Raw genomic sequence first — 19,804 nt, 5'->3', positions numbered from 1 at the left:
AAGTGAAAGTTTGTTGAACTTGTTCGTGAAATGTAACTACAACTGAGACGATGATTTTGAAAATTTTACCCTGATTTGGACATTTTAAAAAGTTTTTTCATTAATAACTTATTTATTTATGAAATATAACTAAACAGTGATGAAAAGGCTCTTTCGTAAAATGTTGAAAGTCAAAGTCCCAATGATGTCCTACCATCAATAGGAACTGGGCTTGACTACCAACATGTTCTGTTTTGAACAACTTCTTATCTTTTTCAGTGTTGGTACGGCAAGTGTTTTTGAGAATTTGCTCTCCTTTAGGGATGGGAAATTAAAGTATTTCTTGGGAAAATCCTTTTTCTACCATGTTTTTGGAGCATCTTAACTTCCTGGAAGATATCCTGCCAACTATCGAGTTTACTTCTGCCTGCATCTGAAATATGAAGACACAATAACAGTTCATAACAATAAATTGCTTGAACTTTAACCTTATCATTGCAAATCCAAAATAAATGATAGTCACGTCAATGAGACACAGATACATGAACTGTGTTCTGCGGTTAATAATTGATTTACACTGATTAAGTTCCTCAGCTTTCAAAAGCAGAACTATTTGCTGTGATAAGAAAAAAGTTTTCCATCTGCAGGAGGAGCATGAAACCAAGGGTAAATAATAAAATATAGGTACAGTGTGCATGTTGGAAATTGATTAGTGAAAGAAAAGGCTGAAAAAAGATTTTGAAACCATAAGTCACTTTTGCCTCTCTTTCCATAACTGCTGTCTTGAAAGCTGTTCTCATGGAAAATATTGCACCTCTGAATTAGACCAAAATCAGATGTGCAGATGATTCTTCAGAAATGAGAGCTGAAATACAGGCATATAAAAATGTTAGAATTTGCTGCTCAATATTGTAAAGCTGAAAGCTTCATGATTCTGCAAGCTTAGCTAAGACTTTTGAAGTACAGATTACTGTGGATAAAAATGCCCTGAATTGGTTTAATGAGAAAAGAAATAAAAATTTCATCAAGTAAAGAATTTTACACTCATCTCCTTTTAATTCTATCTGAGCTGATTCAAAGTTAACACCTTGACTGAAATTATCAGCATTTCCAAATTGCTTCATTTTTTTGCCTTGAAGAGCCAAGTAGGCAACTCACAAAAGATAAAGTCTTTAGCACAGAAAAGGGGAAGAATGAAGGGGAATTGCAACCTTTCTTCTGAAACTTGGTTTCTAAATATTGAATTTATGGCACTTCACAGGTTGCAACTTTAATTTGGAACCTAGCATATTCAAACCCAGAAATACAATAGTGCAAGTGATGGCATCATCAATGGAAAAGGGAGTAAGTAGGCAATTCTTCATATTTCTCTTACGGCTTTCTAGCCCTTTTCCCCTCACATTTGCAAGTTTTTTCCATAGAAGACAAAGGTCAGAAAAAAACCATTCATAGTTCAGAGAAAAGAAATGAGAGGTTAATTCCTCACACTGTATCTATTCTAATTCTCTTAAGCTATTGTCATATTCCCTTTCCCCAGTTCAGACTTCTAATCGCTTGCCCAAAATGCACAATTTTGCAATCCTGTGTTAATAGGTACTAATTCTGTTCCTTTGGGGACCACATCATAGGTCTACATAAAAATTTAGAATGACCTTGCTTCCTCTTCAAGAGAAGGATCAGGATACGTTCTTTAGAAAATGCTGGTAAGCACCGAGTGGGATGTGATATACAAACCAAATCCTGTGTATATATACATGTAACAGGACTTGATGGGAGTGTTTTGAACAGCAGCTGTCAGAATTCAGCCCTACAATTAATGGATTGGGAGAGGGGCCTGGGGATAAGAAATCATTATGAAGTGCAGCTGCGGTTGTGGAATACATACCTAACCTTCCTTTTTATTCAACCATTGGACAGAAGAAGTTTAGCTATTATAAAACCTTGTATGAAGACATAATTAGAGGTAACTTGGTTCCCTAGCACAGAGATCGATGGTGCAAGTTTAATAAGCATCGAGGGTCCCCCTTCTTCTGCTTTATTAGTTTCTCCATCTTGGTGGTTGGGCATTTCTTAGTGCTACTGAGTTACTTTGTGTTGCGTTCCAGCTATCGGGAGCTGTGAGGTTAGACGAGCTCCTTTACAACTCGATATCCTCCATCCTGCTGCCACTCACTTATCTATGTCTAAATGAGACTGAATTTGCATAACTTACACATAGCAATGAACGAGACTGACCTCACTCTACCTCACTTTCAATCATCTTTTGCCTTTTTCTGCTCTTTCTGCTCCTTAAATGTCAGTCAGTGCTTCAGGAATACGCAGGCCAAAAGTATTAAAGTGAGAAAGAGTTCCACCTAAGAAATGAATATAGATAACTTCCTCCATTTTATACCTCATTTCTGAGATTATTCAGGTTTATGGGGTGAAATTTAAAGGTGACCGTAAATTTGTGCATGTAATTGACAGTATTCCAGCAACTTCTCATTCCCCAGTTCAGCCTCAGGTTCCCCTAGTTCCTTGTTGCTTTACGGACGTCTCCTCCTTCTCACTCCTCCCTACACCGTGGGAGCTGTTTCATCTTTTCATTCTTAGATTTTGTACCCTGCACAATTGCTTTTCTTACTTTGCTATAGGTAAGCAGTAAGATACTAATATGCATTACAATCACATAGATGGTAAAGTGTTTGAAATTATAATTAACGCATAACTTTAACAGGATTTGAGTTTAAAATGAACAGCTACTGTATGTCATCTATCAGACTAACAACTCTTTGCTTAAATTCCCTAGGAATTTAGAGACAATACTTTACGTGAAATGCTTCAGATACTTCTTTTTTGCATTGAAGAAGATAAAATTAACCTGTAACATAATCATAATGATGAGGGGAATTTGAATAAAATTAGCTCGTAATTTCATTTGAATTCTCTATCTCTGAAACATAAAGCTCATAACTCCCCTATGGAGTTTCACCATTTTTTTTCTTTTATGATCGGTTGGAGAATTGATCATGGGCATTGATTGCCATATGTTTTCATTACTTCAGCAAATACATAAAGAGAGTAAAGTTTATTAGTGCTTTGAAATTCGAATGAACTGCCTTCCGTAGTTTATACCAACATACATATTTAGACAGAATTGAATGCATGTGAGAATTAATTAATAGTAGGCAGGTCCATTCCTATCTTAAACAAGTTAAAATTTCTCCACCACTGTCTGGTTTACATTTCATGATGAACCTGGGAAGTGTGGGGATGTAAATTGTAGAACTGTGTTATTCCTCATACATAAATTCAATATATGTGTAAACCAGATATGACCTTCATTTTGAAAGACAGTAAAGAGTGCACAGAAAAAGTAACTGGCAGGAAATAAGCAGTAAAGATGACAAGGATTAAATGTATTTCCCCCCAAAAGAGATACTCTGAGCATACTGCTTTCTTGTCCTTAAGGAAAACTCTCCAGCAATGTAAACTGTATCCATAATGAAAAAAAAACGCTAAATGACAGTGTAATCTATAACACTTTCATACATCACCAGGTGTGGGCAAAAGTCGCGTTAAGTCTCACTGTTCTGAACCAAACACTTAGACTCTAACAGATCTTAGCAAAGCTTGAAAAGGATAAAACATAAGGGGTCAAACTACATCAAGAATTAATGTTTGCCGTTAAAAGGATCTCTCTTCTGTATGTTCTAACAATATCAGTCCCATATAAAGGTTTGATTTTTCTTTTTTTTTTTTTACCTTGGATTACGGACTTGCGTATGGCACAATCTGTATAGGGCACTGGTTTTCCCAATATGCCAAAATTACAATTTTGACTCTACTTTTCCTTTATCCTCTTGCACTATTTGCAGGCATCTTGCTGCTTCAGTCATAAATAAAAAGATATGGCCTTTTAGGATGACGGTTAAGTTTTATGTGATCTGTATTTCTACCTGCTCTGTGAGATGAGTAGCGCTCTCGGGTAGGGTTTGCTTTCAGAAGGCAAACAGGGCAAAACCTGAGAATGAGTGGGATACGTTAGAGAATATTCATATATGACCTGTGAGTCAAAATGATTTATGTTAAAACCAGGTCACTTTACAAGTATTTATTCCATAAATACACTTGTATGCAAAGTTTGAACTGAAAGAGAATTTTATGGCCATGTTATAAATCTCGGAAAATGGTAGAAATGTTTACAGCTTATAATGAGTGCATGGACACAGAAATCATTAATCTTACCAATTCCTCGTTGGGTTTTTTGAGAATATATAAAAGGAACCTTACGTTCAGGGTGGTATGTAGAATGAACTCTCAATGAACCTTACAGTGCTCTAGAGACTATTTCCTTCCAATTTTCTAGGTCTCCTGTTCCACAAACACAAAGGAGTAGGAGCAAAGTGTCTAGAATGATTAGCTCAGATTAAGTATTATCACAAAGAAAGAAAATATCTTTTTGAACTTAAATTGCACACATATGCGCAAATGGTGTTCACTCTGCCCACCACCCCCCGCTCCCCAAACCTCAAGAGAATTCCAAGCTGATCTACAATTCCAGAGACATTAGGTCTTCTCATTGTGGTACTGTCCACTATGGATCAACTGAGGTAGAGCTTATCTTGTTAAAACTTACATAACATTAAGTTATAAATCAAACTCAAAGGTTTCTGATTTAAGACATCAGAGAATCACTTTTCAGTGTAATCATAGTGCTTCTGAGAATTGGCTGCAAATCAAAAAGGATGACAAAACTACTAGCCAAAAAGCCAGCACTTTGCTGCTGAGGAAGGATATGAGAACACGTGTAAGATAAGCCACGAGAGGACATACTCTTTCCACCTTTAAAACTCTTTGCATATTTCATTGTGAGAGAGAAATGCCCTAAATTCATGTGAACAATGGAGACTTTTCAGCTCCTATTTTCAGGACAGACAAAGTTTTATTCACCAGGCCAGAAATGGCCTGCACTTGTATGAGACAACCAGCCATGGCCTGAGGCTTCCTGGGAGGTGAGAAAAGGAAGAGCTCTCACAAATATAAAGGCACTGCAGGAGAGCACTCCAGCACAACTGGATGTTGAAAACATTTCCACACAAATACTAAAATAAGTTCTAGTTAAACTTAAGAATAAAAGCAGTTTTGCAGTATGAAATTATGCAGTACGAAAACAGGGTTAAAGGTGAAGAGAAAGATAGACTTAGCTACAGGAAACAACATTATTTAAACCAGAATTGAAATAACCGTAAAAGATAGAAGAATGACTTACTACGTCATTCTTTTCTCTTGGATCTCTGAGGAAAGCAACTGCTCAGGAAGAACGATCACAGCGATTTGATTAACTGAACTGGATGATCCCTAACAAATTGTAAGCGAGCACTGTTATTTTATCACCTTCAACAAAATCCACTGAAAATCTCAAATGAGTCTGAAATAGTTGTCAGGCTACTTTTATTGAAATAAAGCTTTTCTTTCTCCTGTTTCACTGGTACTATCAGAACGACTGTGACAAACAGCGAGCACAATGCCCCAACGTTCTTTGGATTAATCTATATTCCACTTGAATTGCACAATGTACAATCCAGCGCAACAGATAAAGACATGCTGCGGAAATAGCTGGGGAAATTCAGCAGACAAATTTTAATGTTTTCTAAAGGCAGCTACAGTTGCTAGGGAAAAAAGTTAAACTCTTAGACGGATCAAGTTTTGCATTTACCCTACGGAATTTACCACAATTGATTGGAAAGTCATTAGAAATGAATAAAGAATAAAAGTGTATAGATATATCTAGCAATACAGGCAAACAATAGGGAAACAGAAAAAAAACCTAGAGATTTTGATTCATTTTCTAACCTGAGTAGCAGGGAAGTAATTAACACCTTAAATAGGGATTGCCTAAATTTCAGAGATGTAATCCCATCACACAAACTTCCAGTGGAATCATTGCTTCAGAAGTTTCAAAACCCAAATTTTTGTATTTTCCACCTGTAATTATACTTCTAAGAGGCCAGCTGCAAGCACTCAGCCTTGATTTTCTTTTTCTTTTGGTATCATTGATGTTAATTTTCATTTGATACAGAGTTTTCACTTCCAGTAACCTGTAAAACAATTCCCTACAATTCCCTATACTACCGGCATGTTGTCTAAGATATGACAGGAATAAATCGCTTCTACTGCAATTCCAGTTGGATCTTTTACCAGTTCAAATTGGTTTGTTGCTGGGATACTCTCCAGTTTACCTTACCTAGGTATGTAACAATAACATCGCTGCTGGTCTGAGTCAACACACTGCGTATCCTACTAGAGAATCAACCTTGTTTGTAGGTTTAATGTGTAACTGAAAACTGCACTGCAAGGCAGTACTATTCTTTTCTGAAACTCAGGTGGTACCATTGAAAAACAAGTCCAAGGTGTTGAAAGTGTCCTCAATTTGGAAATGTAATGAAAATGGACTAAGGATGCATACGAAACAGTAAATTTATTTTTCATGACAACTAACAGTTGTAAGTCACAAAACTGCACATATGATGCATAAAAAGCACTTAGGGAATACAAAAACGCACCTTAACAAGGGTACCAGCGTGTAACTACTGACCCTGGCAGTGGCTGTCTGTTTTAGATATCTATAGGAGGTTTTGATACAAACCCAGAGTCATAAAAAATTCCCATGTCCACACTACACTGATTAAATAAGTCAACTTTACTGGAACATTTGAAAAGGAACTACAAGAGCAAAGCCAAAAGTGATATTTAGAAGTGAAAGAAACAAAGCATCAAGTAATGAAAGGAGCAATGATGAGCCACAGTTAAAATCACTGAATAAAAGAACTCAAGGTATACTTCCCCTGAGAACTCACAGGCACAGTCACACACAAACATGCACAAACAAAATCAACGCACTGATCTAAGAACCAAGTTTTGGGTTGTTCCCGAATTTCTGTCATCTGTCAAGAAGACTTTTTTGTCTGTCACTGCAGATCCTATACGAACAGTGCTGATACTGGACTTCATGAAACCTTAGCTTAGAGAGAACCGCAGTCAATGCAGCTGCTTCCTCCTCCACATTTTGAAGATTAAAGATAATAGAAGTAAAACACAAAAAAATGATTCATGGCTCAGAAATCAAAGTCCTACTGGGAGGGTAAAAACTGTACACCAGAGGAGATGGAAAAAACATAAATCTGAGCTGTATAAAAAACACCTCCCCCTTAAATTCTGTCTTTGGTATAGCGCAAATTGGACAAAAGGAAAATAGACTCAAGGAGAAAGGCAAATCTAGAGCAGAATAGTCAGTCTGTTCCCCTCTGGGCTTATAAAGAGCAGACTTGAATCAAAATCCTTGGAAGTCCTTGGGAAAAGGATACTCTTAGCAGGTTACAAGTATGTCAAAGAACACCAGTATTTTCCTCAGGGCAATGAAAAGAAAGTCTTGAAAAGGTACCAAAAGTCACAAAAGTAATTTTGATTCAATATGATTATTGATGAAATCTCTGTAGCAATAGCCCCAAGATAGTAAGCGAAGCTCTAAGTTTGGTTTCAGAAGAAATTGCCAGATCCATTTTTGCAGCCTTGATCTACCAGCTCAGGTTGAGCTGAGACAGAACCCCCCCGCTCCCTCCTCCAACACACTTGTGTCCTTGAAAGGGAGAGGGCTTGAGGTGCCCCTTTTCATTACAGTCGCTTAACATAAAGAGATGGACAAGATCTTTCTATTACTGGTTGGACAAGGCCAAATGCAGCAGTTTTGAGGAGTCCAGGAGCTATTGCCTTAGCATTTGTACAACGGTAATAGGTCTGTATAAAGGGATCTTAATCAGTGTCTCAAAGTTACCTGAAGAGGAAAGCTGATTAATTAGTGGTTCTACATTGGCCCTTTTTTCTAGATCCTGCATAGAACACATTCACTTGAGAAAAACAAGAGTAGCTTCCTTATACAATACTACTACGGAGGCTCAGGACTTGTGAATGTCAAAGTTACACAGATGCACGTTTTCCCCGTTTCCATTTTTAAACCCAGTTCAGCTTACGAGGATCTTGAGAATCTGCTGATAAACTGCTGTCGCCATTCTGTAAGTACAATGCTTATATAGCGGTGTCCAGGAAGGGCACCTTTGCTTTAAGTCTGGGTAGACTTGACATTTGCTCAAAGTCCTTGCTTGATCTTTGGCTGCAATATAATGCCAAAAGCCTCACTGAATCCATATTCTGGTTATGCACCTGTTCTCCATAGAATTGGATAAGTCTGTTCTCTTCGTAGATCACCACTTAGAAAAATAATGAAATATTTATAAAGAATTCCTGAACGGTAAAATGGCAAATGGAAAACAGACATCCTGGATATTTTATCCAAGGTACAAGACAGGCCCCAGGCAAGATTCATGGGATTTTTGCCAGAATGACCAGATGACTCTTAATCATTCTGGTAGAACTCAGCAGCTTAAGCAGATCTTTAGAGGGGTAACAAAGGCCTTTTTTGCTGACTACTTTTCAGGATGCAAATAGCATTTTGTGATGTGCAGTTAAATATGAAAAATACTTCTGGAACACAAAGATGGATCATCACGCATGGATAAGTTTTCTGATTTTATTTCCAACGATAGCCACCACCCAAGCTTGCTGAGAGCAGCCTTTATCAGGTCATAAATCAGGGGAATAGAAAAATGAAATTGTCGTTTGTGGGACCCAAATAAAATCTGTATTTCTGAAAGAAGAATCTAGTGATTTTTGCAATACGAGAACAATTAACATTCTGCAGTAAGTACGCTACATCCCTAATGTTCCTTGGTTTGTGTCAAACAAATGCCACTGAGATGAATGATTTTCAGATTTTCTTTGGTCAGTCAATAGTGTAGGAATGGTTAATTGTTGTGGTCCCAACTGATTAATTGATTCTTTAAGAATTTGAATGGTATGGGAGGAAGGGAACTGCATGAGACAACACATAATGTTGCTTTCTTTAACTGTCCTTGCCCTCAAACAGCAAGCTTTTAGCTGTCTCAGGACTTAGCTTATGGACTGCAAAGGCCAGCAGCTCTGCTGTACTCTTACTGCCCTCAGGTACAGCTGTGCCTGGGCCTCGGTGACACATTAGTGTCTCTAGGTATTACACAGAAGTAGCTATGAAGTGTGTGGCAAATTATAGTGTAATTATGATGTGAGAATATGGCCTTTCCTGTGCTGCAAAATATCACTGGACTGTGGGTTGATACATCCCATGCCATGGACAACCCTCAGGGCAATATGAGGTAAGTTAGAATCATAGAATAGAATCATAGAATCGTTTCGGTTGCAAAAGATCCTTGCGATCATCGAGTCCAACCATCGACTCCACTCTACGAAGTTCTCCCTTACACCATATCCCTTAACACCACATCTAAACGACTCTTAAACACATTCAGGGATGGTGACTCCACCACCTCCCTGGGCAGCCTATTCCAGTGTCTGACCACTCTTTCTGAGTTGTCACAGTACTGGCAGGCTCTACAGCCACAATGAGAAACCCTTCTAAATAGGTAAGTTTTTATTTGACTGGTTAGGCACTCTTACCTTTTCCACCTTCCTTCCTTATCTGTATTTCTTTGCCAGTCTTCATACCTCTCACTGAATTTCATTTATCACCTTCAAAAATTATACGATAACTGCATAGAGAACATATGGAACTGAACTTGTGCTGTGATGAATGTCAACATCTTTAGTATTAATAATGTTGCTTTTGATGCATGTAACACAGCAAAAATGGATCTTTCTTCCCCTCGGAACAAAAGCACATTTTGAAATTTTGGAATTTTCCCCAGGACAGAAACCTTGTTCTCCACAAGCCATGGTGAGACAGTACTGGTCTGGGGTACAGCAGCTGTTGTATACAGTCAAGAAAGAATATGAAGGAAAATGCTTAGTAAATGCACTGGGAATATAAAATCGGAGCTTTTACTAACTGCAAAGAACTGGGGTTTATATTATCTCCTGTGAGAAAACTTATACCAGCTTTTTGACAATAATATATGGTCATGGAAGTAAAATCAAATTTATTCATAGGCAAAGTTTTTTTAAAACTACAAATCATATCTGTAAAGTACAAAAAGAAAATGCAATTCATCAGGATGTTAGGAATACACCCATTCAGTTTCCCAAATGGCTGTGTCACTCAGTCACATGCTAATAAAGGCTACTGACTGTTCAAATGAGGTTTCATTTACCCTAATATTTAGAAATGGCTCACGCTTTAGAGACTGATATTGCCAGCAGCACTCAGATTCGGGATATGAGGAATACAAGTGCAAGAAAGATGCTATTCACTATTTCTTAGCCATTGGTTGTAAGAGCCAATTACGAAAATGTTTGTCAGGCATAGCTGAGAAACACACACACACGCACAAACTGACCTGTAATTAGCCAAACACCATAAATAACAAGCACCAAATAGGTGACGTGAAAGTTTGCAAACATCCCATGATATTTATCTCTGCTCGTTAGGCATCAGATTCATTAACAAAAACCAGAGGGATCATTTGCACTACCCAGAAAGACCATGAACAGAAAAAGAAGCTAAGTAGCTTCAGTTGTGTTACTGAGCAATGGCTGAGGGGTTTGAGGCACCGGACTGGGACCCAGAAAACTCTCCTTTGTACTTGTCCTGCTGGATGACTCCGAGTATGTCATTTCCTCTCAGTTGGGATTCATTATTTTAGCTTAAGGCAGGGATAATGATACTGACCTTCTTTGTAAAGTACTTAGAAACAGGCAGATGGAAAGCATGTAGCCATAAAGAGGCAGAGGAGAAAGGACAAACCATACTCAAGGATCCTTGTCATGCCATGTTGGATGCTGGTTAGAACCAGATTGTTCGACCAGCATGTAATACGCCCACGCATTCAGTATCTTTACATCACTGCAGCCTCATAGGCTGAGTTACAGTACTCTTTACCAGCATCCGAGGATGGATTTTGTATTCCTTATAGACTATGCAAATATTAGTTATTGCAAATTAAATCAGGCAACCTTTCCTTACTGCACTTCTTGTAACAGAATGGCCTTCAAATACAGAGGACAAGCAGAACGCGTGTGCCAACTGCATGGAGTTTAAGTTTTTGAAGTGTGATTTAAAAGGGCCTTAAGCGGTTGCTCTGCCTTTGGCAGTGAATTTCACCTTCTGAAAATAGATTGAAGGAAGAATACAACCCCCCTCACTGCATTCCAACTTTTTTGTATGTGTGAAGTGGAAATTTATCCATTATACTGATTTACTCTGTCACCTGCTGATCAAACTGGAGGAGGTACGCCGCCTATCAGCACTCAGCCTTGAAATCAGAGACTACTACAAAAACCTCCCAATATTTGACATAAAAAACAAATGTCTACCCCTGATTAAGATTATCACTTGATAACAATCTTGTCAAACTTCACACACCTGTAAACAGAGTTTACAATGACAAGTTTTGCCATCATGCTATTTATAGCCCATAAACGTAGTTTACAGTGATATGCATAGCAATGATAATAATGACACTGACCAGAGCACTCAAAGAAGCACAGATGTTGAGATGTTCTTACACAATCTGTATTACTGCTTATATCTACATAAACTTATCTGAATAATCAAAGTTACCACACTTACCATAAAATAAAGGCAAATATCAATATTTTAAGTGCAAAGACGAGCCATTATATCTGCAGTTTCACTGACAAGATTTCTCAGATCACATCATGCTTTCTCAGAAAAAAGTTTCTGAGTAGACAGCCACTTCTCTAAATTTTCATGGGGTGTCTACAAAGTTACCAATTTCCACCTTAGTTTGCTTTCTGCCCAGGAGTAAGCGGAAGAAAATCAGCCCACTTACGATCTCCTTGACAACGCACAGGACCCACAGATATCTTGGCTTCAGATCCAGGCCGGTCAACATCTCCAACCACTACCTGACTCACTGGTAGGTGCTCTTTGTATGACAACATCCCAGTGTCTTTCCTCCTGAATTACAGAGAGAGAGAAAAAGAAAGCAATTGTGAATTCTATTAAAATGATTACCTTGATCATTATCATGGTTCAATGAACTAAGCACCAAAAGAACAGGTATGCAACAATTATACTAGTACAGCGTTACTGCCTAAAAACCTGTCTCAAACGACATCAGACTGAGCAATAACGCTGCCTGTCTACTGGAAAACAGATGGATAGCAGCTACTATCACTCAGGAACACAGTCAGAGCAGCAGTCTGCTTTGTGGCCAGTCCTGGACTCAGCTGGGCTTGTGTGGGTCTCCTGGCTTTCCAGACTGACCAGCTCCATGCTACTGAGTAACGCTTTGTCGTTGATCTCCTTGCTGATGTCTTCTGAGAGGGAAAGAAATCCTAACGCTTCCTACAAGTGTGTCTTTTTTGTTCTAGTTGCTGCCAGTTATTATCCTAACGATACGACTTCTGCATACCAAGGAAACAGTGCTTCTTTTGTATTTAACATTTTAAGTATTAAAGTAGAGAAATTAAAGACTAATCATCTGAAAAGGCTTGTCATCTTCATCCTGCCATTTCTAACACTAAGTGCTTAAGTCCCAAAAATCTAAACCTGTGAATCTAACCACAAGTATGCACCTCAAACCCCATTTTAGTTAGCAAGATTGCTAAAATTCAATTTACACTCATGTCTAAAAGCTCTTCATTTCAACTGCAGTGATTAAGCTGGTGCCTTTTTCATGCCTAGACCAAATCACTATGCATAGTTACAACATTTTTCCTTTCTCATTTCAAGAGCCGAATCCAGCTGGCATGTTGACTGCTGTTTCTTCCAAATAGAAAATAAAATAAACCAAATTTAATTAGGTGCCTTATCTCTCAGGTGCTTTTCCTTTTCTTCTTCTTCTTTTTTTTTTTTTTTTTGACATAAACACATGGAAGACCAAAAATATCCACACAGGAAAAAATGTACTATACACACTGCTAGGACTACACTTTATGACACAAAAGAAAGAGGAAACAAAATAAATCCATTTATTTCTCTTTTCTTTTTTCTCTTTCTTTTTAGCTGTACCTTGTCATGTGATTGAGTATCTAAAGTAAGCAACTTTTTGATCTAAAAATCAATTCCTTTGTTCAAAAATACCATAAGATGAAGGATGAATTCAGGATCTGGAAAAGTTACTGAAGTGCGCAGTATGACTCTAACTGGGAACTTGTAAGGATTTCAGGAAACGGGAAGTCTTTCCCGTCTCTAACTTGGATGACTCCATGATCTAACTCATTAGATGGCTAACAACTGGAAGCACAGCAGGGATCTGCATGATCTACGATAATGCTCATAGTTTTCCAGTAGCATAGTAGTATTTTCTAGTTGTGTCCCTAGTGATCATCCTCACTTGGTCCTTCTGAAGAGATGGAAGGCAATAAATTCTTTTTAAAAGAAACACAACTAAAGTAATTAAGGAAATAACCATCACATTTTCGAACGACGGTTCATTGGAACTCGTGTCTGTTCTCTGTGATGAAGAGAGTAATTAAAGATTTAATTACTAGGGTTTTTCAAATACTAGATGACTGTTTTCCTTCATCTGTCTGTTCTTCCCCATCAGCGCGCTTTCCTTTCTCAGCGGGCCCTCTGTGTGGCTGAGATCATTAACCCTCTCTGGTTGGACACAGCTACACCAGGTGCTACGCCGGCGAGGCTGCTACAGGGGACCGCTACAAAGGAAGGACAACGGAGAGGAGTAACCTTCACAGCCTGCTTCTGCAGATTCTGCTAGGTTGTAGCATACTGCTTTTCCTCCACAGGTTGCAATGCCCTTTACAAAGGTATCGTATTCATCAATTTGGAGACAGACGGTATAAAGAAAAGGGAGATTAAAGGACTTTCCCTTTAAGAAGGAAAAGAGTGAATAAGAAAGCCAGGTATGTAGACCTAATCTTCCACCTCTGCTAAAGACCTGTATCCATGGGACCCTCTCCTTTCTAATAGAGGATAAATGTAGGTCATCACTTTACTCTTTCTGAGATTTTCCTCCGAGACTAGCTTTCTCTGCTGATTGTTACTCTTTCAAAGAATGCTTTAAAGATGGACATGTCTATTTAAAATAAAGAATTCTTCAAAGAGCGATAAAAAGAAAACTATTGGCATTTCCCTTCCTTCCTTCCCCTCTCACGAAAAGAGCTAATATTTCATCTCCAAATAAGGATGTCAAAGGGCAGCACTTTTCCTGTCACCAATAGCTTTCACTCCTTTGAAGGAAATAGAAAGGAGCAGTAACAATTTCTTCTGTCTTTACTGATCATGTTTCTACTTATTTTAATATTTTATTTATGCATTTAGTGGTATGGTCACTTTAAAGCCATTGCCATGACAATAAAACTAAATGTTAAGAGTTCTTTTCAGAAATAGACTTCTTTTCTGGTAATCGCTTACTTCTCTTATCACCGTAGGAAATGCATTCTCCCCTGTACAGAAGCTATTGATGGCTGGGAGTACTGGACTAAGAGTTGAGAGAAGTGCATTGTCTTTTCTCCATCAGAACTTGTGCAGTTTGTCTGCTCTTAGGGATAGCGACCGCTTTTGGCCCATGCGTGCACCAAAAAGACAAATACACTCAAGAGATGAGTGGCTCTGTTACGCTTCTCTAAGGTACTTGTAGTTCCTCGGGACATACTAATCAGCGCTGACAAAGTCAAAAAAGCTGTAAACCAAGGACTGATTATAATGCTCGACTTTGTACTACACACTTAGAAATAATCACAGCTGGAACACTCAATTCCTGCAAGTGATAATGCTTTTGCCAGTATTTAAAGACTTTGCACATTAAGAGGGTGGAGAGAGTCTCTGATGTTTTTCCTCACCAAAGAAAATCCCCTTAAGAGAAAAAAGATTGAATTCCGAGTGTGTCATATTCCTATTAATAGCCAAATGGGAGATGAATGAATCTGATCAAATCCTGTAATTATTACCAGGAGATATTGATGAAATCTCAGTGTAATTTTCTATTTCTAATTTCTTTTCCTATATATAACAGTCTGCAAAGTGCTTCAGGGTGCCTTTGAATGAAAGCAGCAGATATTAGTGTAAGATTTATCATTGTTTTGACTACGATCATCTACTTACACTTTCTAAGCATTCTGTGGTATGTAAAAAAGAAACGCATTATGCATGTATTAGCAAATGACATACTCAAAGTAAGGATAAGATTCTGTAGCACTATTCATTTGTTTATATAATATAATGGTTTCATACAACCAGACTTCTGTCACTGGAGTAATTTGTTTTCTCCAATTTTGTTAGACATCACTTTATTACCAGTCCTACACAGGGAAACACACAGCGAACGTACTACAGGTGGGAATGGACTTAGTTTTAAAATATACACTTACATCAGCTGAGGAACTGGAATTGTTTTGAGAATACAAATAAAACACCTACTGCATTGAAACTGCAGTGCTAAACACATATTATTTAATAGTTAGCAGTGGTTTGAAGAATACATACTCCCAAGCATTCCCATTTCAAAGGTATACAATTGTCCACCTCTCACAAGACGCAGCTTTTTACTATGCAAGCACCTCTGTTGTAATCCCTGAATTTCCATAATCTATCTGAGAGAGGCATAAAGCAGTTTAGTCCGTCTGGTATCTGCAAATGAATGTCTGTAAAAAACATTGCGAAGGGTACAGATGTGCCAAGTATTAGCGTTTTTTCTGTTCCAAAAATATCTGGCAAGAATTTTATTTATATTAGAATTGCTAAGAAGAGCTAATATTACAGAGAATTTAATGAACAATGCAATTCTGGCAGCAGCCTTAATAATCTGGAAGCAAGTTACTTGGAAATATGCAAGTTCTAATTAACGGATTAAACCCAGGGCAAACAAAAGCTAGGATTAAAGCAGAACTAGCTAACTTTTGAAAGGTTTTGATAAAATTTAGTTAACTTTTTTATGTACATACTATGCAGCACAAAAGCCACGCTGTTCCCAGGGCTCTGCCCTTCTTATGAATTGTAAACTGCCAACAATATAGTCTAGGCTGAAACCTTTTATTTCCACTTGAATTTGCTGTTCTCAGAGATTCTTATAGATCTTGTGTCCCTTTCCCACACGTCTTGTATCCTCAGATACCCTTAGACGCTAAGTTGGACCTAAGGACTCACCCTTGATCTGGCTGCCAAGGGGTATGATGGAAAATTTCTCATTACTCTATGGGATCACATAAACTGATGGAGTCATAATTCAAGTTTTCTTCCACACTGGCACTGGACGGGCTGAGGTCCTACAAAATATGTTATTCTCATATTCCTAACAGCAAAAGAAGGAGAAGTTTGAACTCATGACTTTCCACTTAAATGGAAAGAAAGTTTGTGAGAAACTGAATACCCACAGGAAAAGGTGAATAATGGAGATAGCAAACTGTGTTCTGCTTTCTTTTGAACAGTATGGATCCATTTCAGGGGAAAATCTGCCTTTGCTGAGGATTTGCTCATATTCTCCTTCCAACAAAATGGAGGAGACAAAATGGCGCTCTCCTTCAAGCAAAGCAGCTCCTCTTATGTGCTTCATTTCATCAGTATTCCTTCCCAGAAAAAAAAACAAGAAATTTGGGGCTCCTCTTCTTTTGGGGTTCAGCAACTCCTCTGACTTGACTGTTAATTTTTCTTATTTCTATTTTTCTTATTTCTATAACCAAGATATTTTAAGAATGGAATCTAGGAATCCTACCATGCTGTAACTGATCTCCAGCACCTCTAGATCTTTGCATCTGTCAACAATTTAATCAGTTTTCCGTCTCAGTTTCAAAATCTTCTAAGTAGAACAGGGAATGTATGTGGCATTTCCTTTGGGAGAAATGCTGAATCTTGTATTGGGACGTCCCTTCCACCTTCAGTGATTATGGAGGCAAGACTACTTGAGATTCAGCTGAAGCAAAGAAAAGAAAGTTCTCCTGTGGACCTAAGGCTGAAATGGGATGCTACGGGAATTTTCCAAGAAAAATTGTCATGGAAAAGGTAAATAGCTTGCTCAAATAAACATTTTTTTTTTAAGTTAGTTAAAAATTCCATTTGGCATTTTCGAAACAGTATGATTTTTTTATCTCAAAATATTTCAAAATTCAAAAGATCTTCTGAAAAATAATAGTTAATAAATGAAAATATTAAAAAATAACCCACAATTCACAATGCCAATAAAGCGTTCTAGTCATCCTTAGAAACTTTTAAATGGTTTGTTTTATGACAGAAACGTGAGAAAGCTGTTCTCAACAGCTGTAATCAAATGAAGGACAATAAATTAAACGATCCATTCAATTATTCACCATGCCCCGGGAAGTTAAATGCCTTTCTTCCTAATCACTTCGACAAAGAGAAATCTGTATTCATTCCGTGATCGTGATCCATTCACACATGATGAAACTTCCCATGAAATAGCAGGCTACCAAAGCTCCACGGGAAGAAAGTCAAGAAGCGCTGTACTGATTACTACCACCTGTTTCAAAAATTCTCTAATTTAAAACCCCAAGCATTTCTAGTTACATTTTTGTACACCTGAATGCATTTTTGTACATCTGAATGAACTACAGTAATGGTAACATTTTACTTTGTGCACGCTAAGAGCAGTTATCTAATGAAATGTGTGTTTTTAATATCTGTACTATTGAATGTACTATTGCAAGATCTATGCAGATAAATGATGAATTTTGTGCAGTTTTCTATTCCACTACTATCCACAAGCCTTTGGATCATGTCCTATCAAACTATCAGACCAAATGTGCTTCTGGCAGGATTTTTAAGGCACAAGGATCTGTATTGGAAGAAATATTAAAAATCTCAGAGCAATAGCTTAGAGGCTTCATTTCTTGGAGTTCTTGACAACTTTGACAGTTTTATTTCATATGACTGAAAGAGCTAAATAAAAATAATTGAGTATGGCATGACAAAATAACAGATGGCTATAGTTAATGCTGACTTCAGCCCTTATATGCCTGTTGAGTTCAATAAGGTACTAAAGCGCATAACTTAGTGCTGAATTTGGTCCAGAAAACTTAATGAAGTATGGGACTTACTGATCCTAGAGCATTTGAGTAAAACCTGATTGTATAAATATCTACCTTTGCTCCCACACTTTCACTGGCACTTCCTTGCACCACATCTATGCATGTACCTCATAAAACACTGAAGCCAACCTACGCTTCACACAAAGGCACCGTGGGGAACATAAGGGTGCTGTGATTTAGCTCACCCCTTCAGTGGCTTGTACAGCTATGACACTAAATATTTTGGGAAAAAAATCTAGGTTGATCAAACCTCGGAAGAGAGTGCTTGATTGGGTAACCTCACAAAATCTCCTTCATACAAATGATAAGTAGGTTGGTTCTGTCTTCCAAATTTGTATTTCCTGCATACCCTTTCCTTTGTCTTTTTATGCCAAACTACTGTTTCATTTGGGCTTGTTTATTCTTAATATAGATGATATCTGGGCCCTTTTAGCCTTACTTTTGGGCTTACTGTAAAATACAGTTTGTTACTAAGCATAAGGCTGTCTTACATAAAAAATGTTGTATTACGGTGTGTGGGATTCTGGTCTCTGTAAAAGTTTACAATTATCCTACTTCCGTATCACAGGTGACATTTTGGAAGACACAGAAAAATTATGTTACTTGCTAGACATCATGTGGAAAATATGCATACCAGCATACTTGCTCTAAATAATAAACTAAGTAGCCAATAAAGAGACAAAAGATGAGGAAAGAATAATGTCACATACTATTAAAAGTAAAATTCCAAGAAAAGTTATTATTCAGCTATTTATTTCCTTTCTGTAAAGGCCCCAACCACATCTGTACTGATATTTAGGAAAACTTAGGTATTTGAGACTATTTTTCAGTATGCTCTTTCTATTCTGACTGACCTCAACCTTTAATTGTAACAACCACAACATCTTATTTTCTGTATCTATAATTAATTCTCACTCTTGAAATACTATATTTTTATGGTATTACACATGATCTGCTAATTGTCTCTCCTCAGAAGATCTCAGTTTCCCTTCAGTCCTTAGAGGTAACTATCACGTTGTACCTTAATTTTCTCTCCAGTCTCAGCCCCAGAAGACTGCTTCCCATTTTTCTTCCGTGGGTGGGTGGAAGAAGGCAAATCCACAAGAGTGACTCTTCTCCCAAAGGGGCACTTACCCCAGCAGAACAGATGACCAGTTTTATTTAGTCGTTATTATGTACCATACAGCTTGTACATCTGTAGCTCCTTACTCAGCATGAGGATTTCTTAACCTACTGCTGTCAGGAGTTGGAATCAGTGATCCTATACTTATTTTTTTTTCTGTCTGCTTACCTAATAAATAGAAAAGTTGTTTCTAACTGTAAAATGATTAGTAAAAGTGGTCTCAAAACATATTCAGCTTTTTCCTAGCTGCTTAAAAATATCTCTCAATATATTGAAGTCATTAGGTTTGTGGGTTTTTTGATGTTGTTGTCATCCTTTGTTTGTTTGGTTTGACCTAAGAAAGGTAAACTCCTTAAATTACCCTCGAAATGGTAAGGAGATGGGGAACAAACAGCTATTTCAAACATCAAGCCATGCCAAAGCCAAAGGGAAGAAGAAATTTGTAACAGCCATTGCTAAAATATAAGCCAAAATCCAGCAAAAAACCTTACAGGATTATCTACAAATTATGCTATAAACATAATGCACGATGTTGCTACATCTACTGAGGAAGGAAAGTGGGGTCTATTATCACGAAAACGCTCTAGTTAGAAGAAGAATTAAATATCCCACTACAAAACCTTTCAAATGTACCCCCATTCATCAGAAATAATTATCTGAAACTGAAAGCTCCAAGATATTGAAGCACATTTAAAGCAATGGTGCAGC

The 19,804-nt window shown here is 37.6% G+C and overlaps 1 protein-coding gene across 1 annotated transcript in view; it reads right to left on the bottom strand.

The window, feature by feature from the left end:
• CNTNAP2 (contactin associated protein 2) overlaps positions 1 to 19,804 on the bottom strand; it is a 1,163,712-nt gene that overhangs the window by 173,815 nt on the left and 970,093 nt on the right. Inside the window, exon 15 of the mRNA XM_063325644.1 lies at positions 11,799 to 11,926. Coding sequence (XP_063181714.1) covers positions 11,799 to 11,926 — 128 coding nt within the window. The remainder of the gene's footprint in view (positions 1 to 11,798; positions 11,927 to 19,804) is intronic.

The sequence above is a fragment of the Chroicocephalus ridibundus genome, chromosome 2 (genome assembly GCF_963924245.1).
Source record: "Chroicocephalus ridibundus chromosome 2, bChrRid1.1, whole genome shotgun sequence".
Taxonomy (NCBI): Eukaryota; Metazoa; Chordata; class Aves; order Charadriiformes; family Laridae; genus Chroicocephalus; species Chroicocephalus ridibundus.
This window is presented reverse-complemented; position numbering and strand designations above follow the sequence as displayed.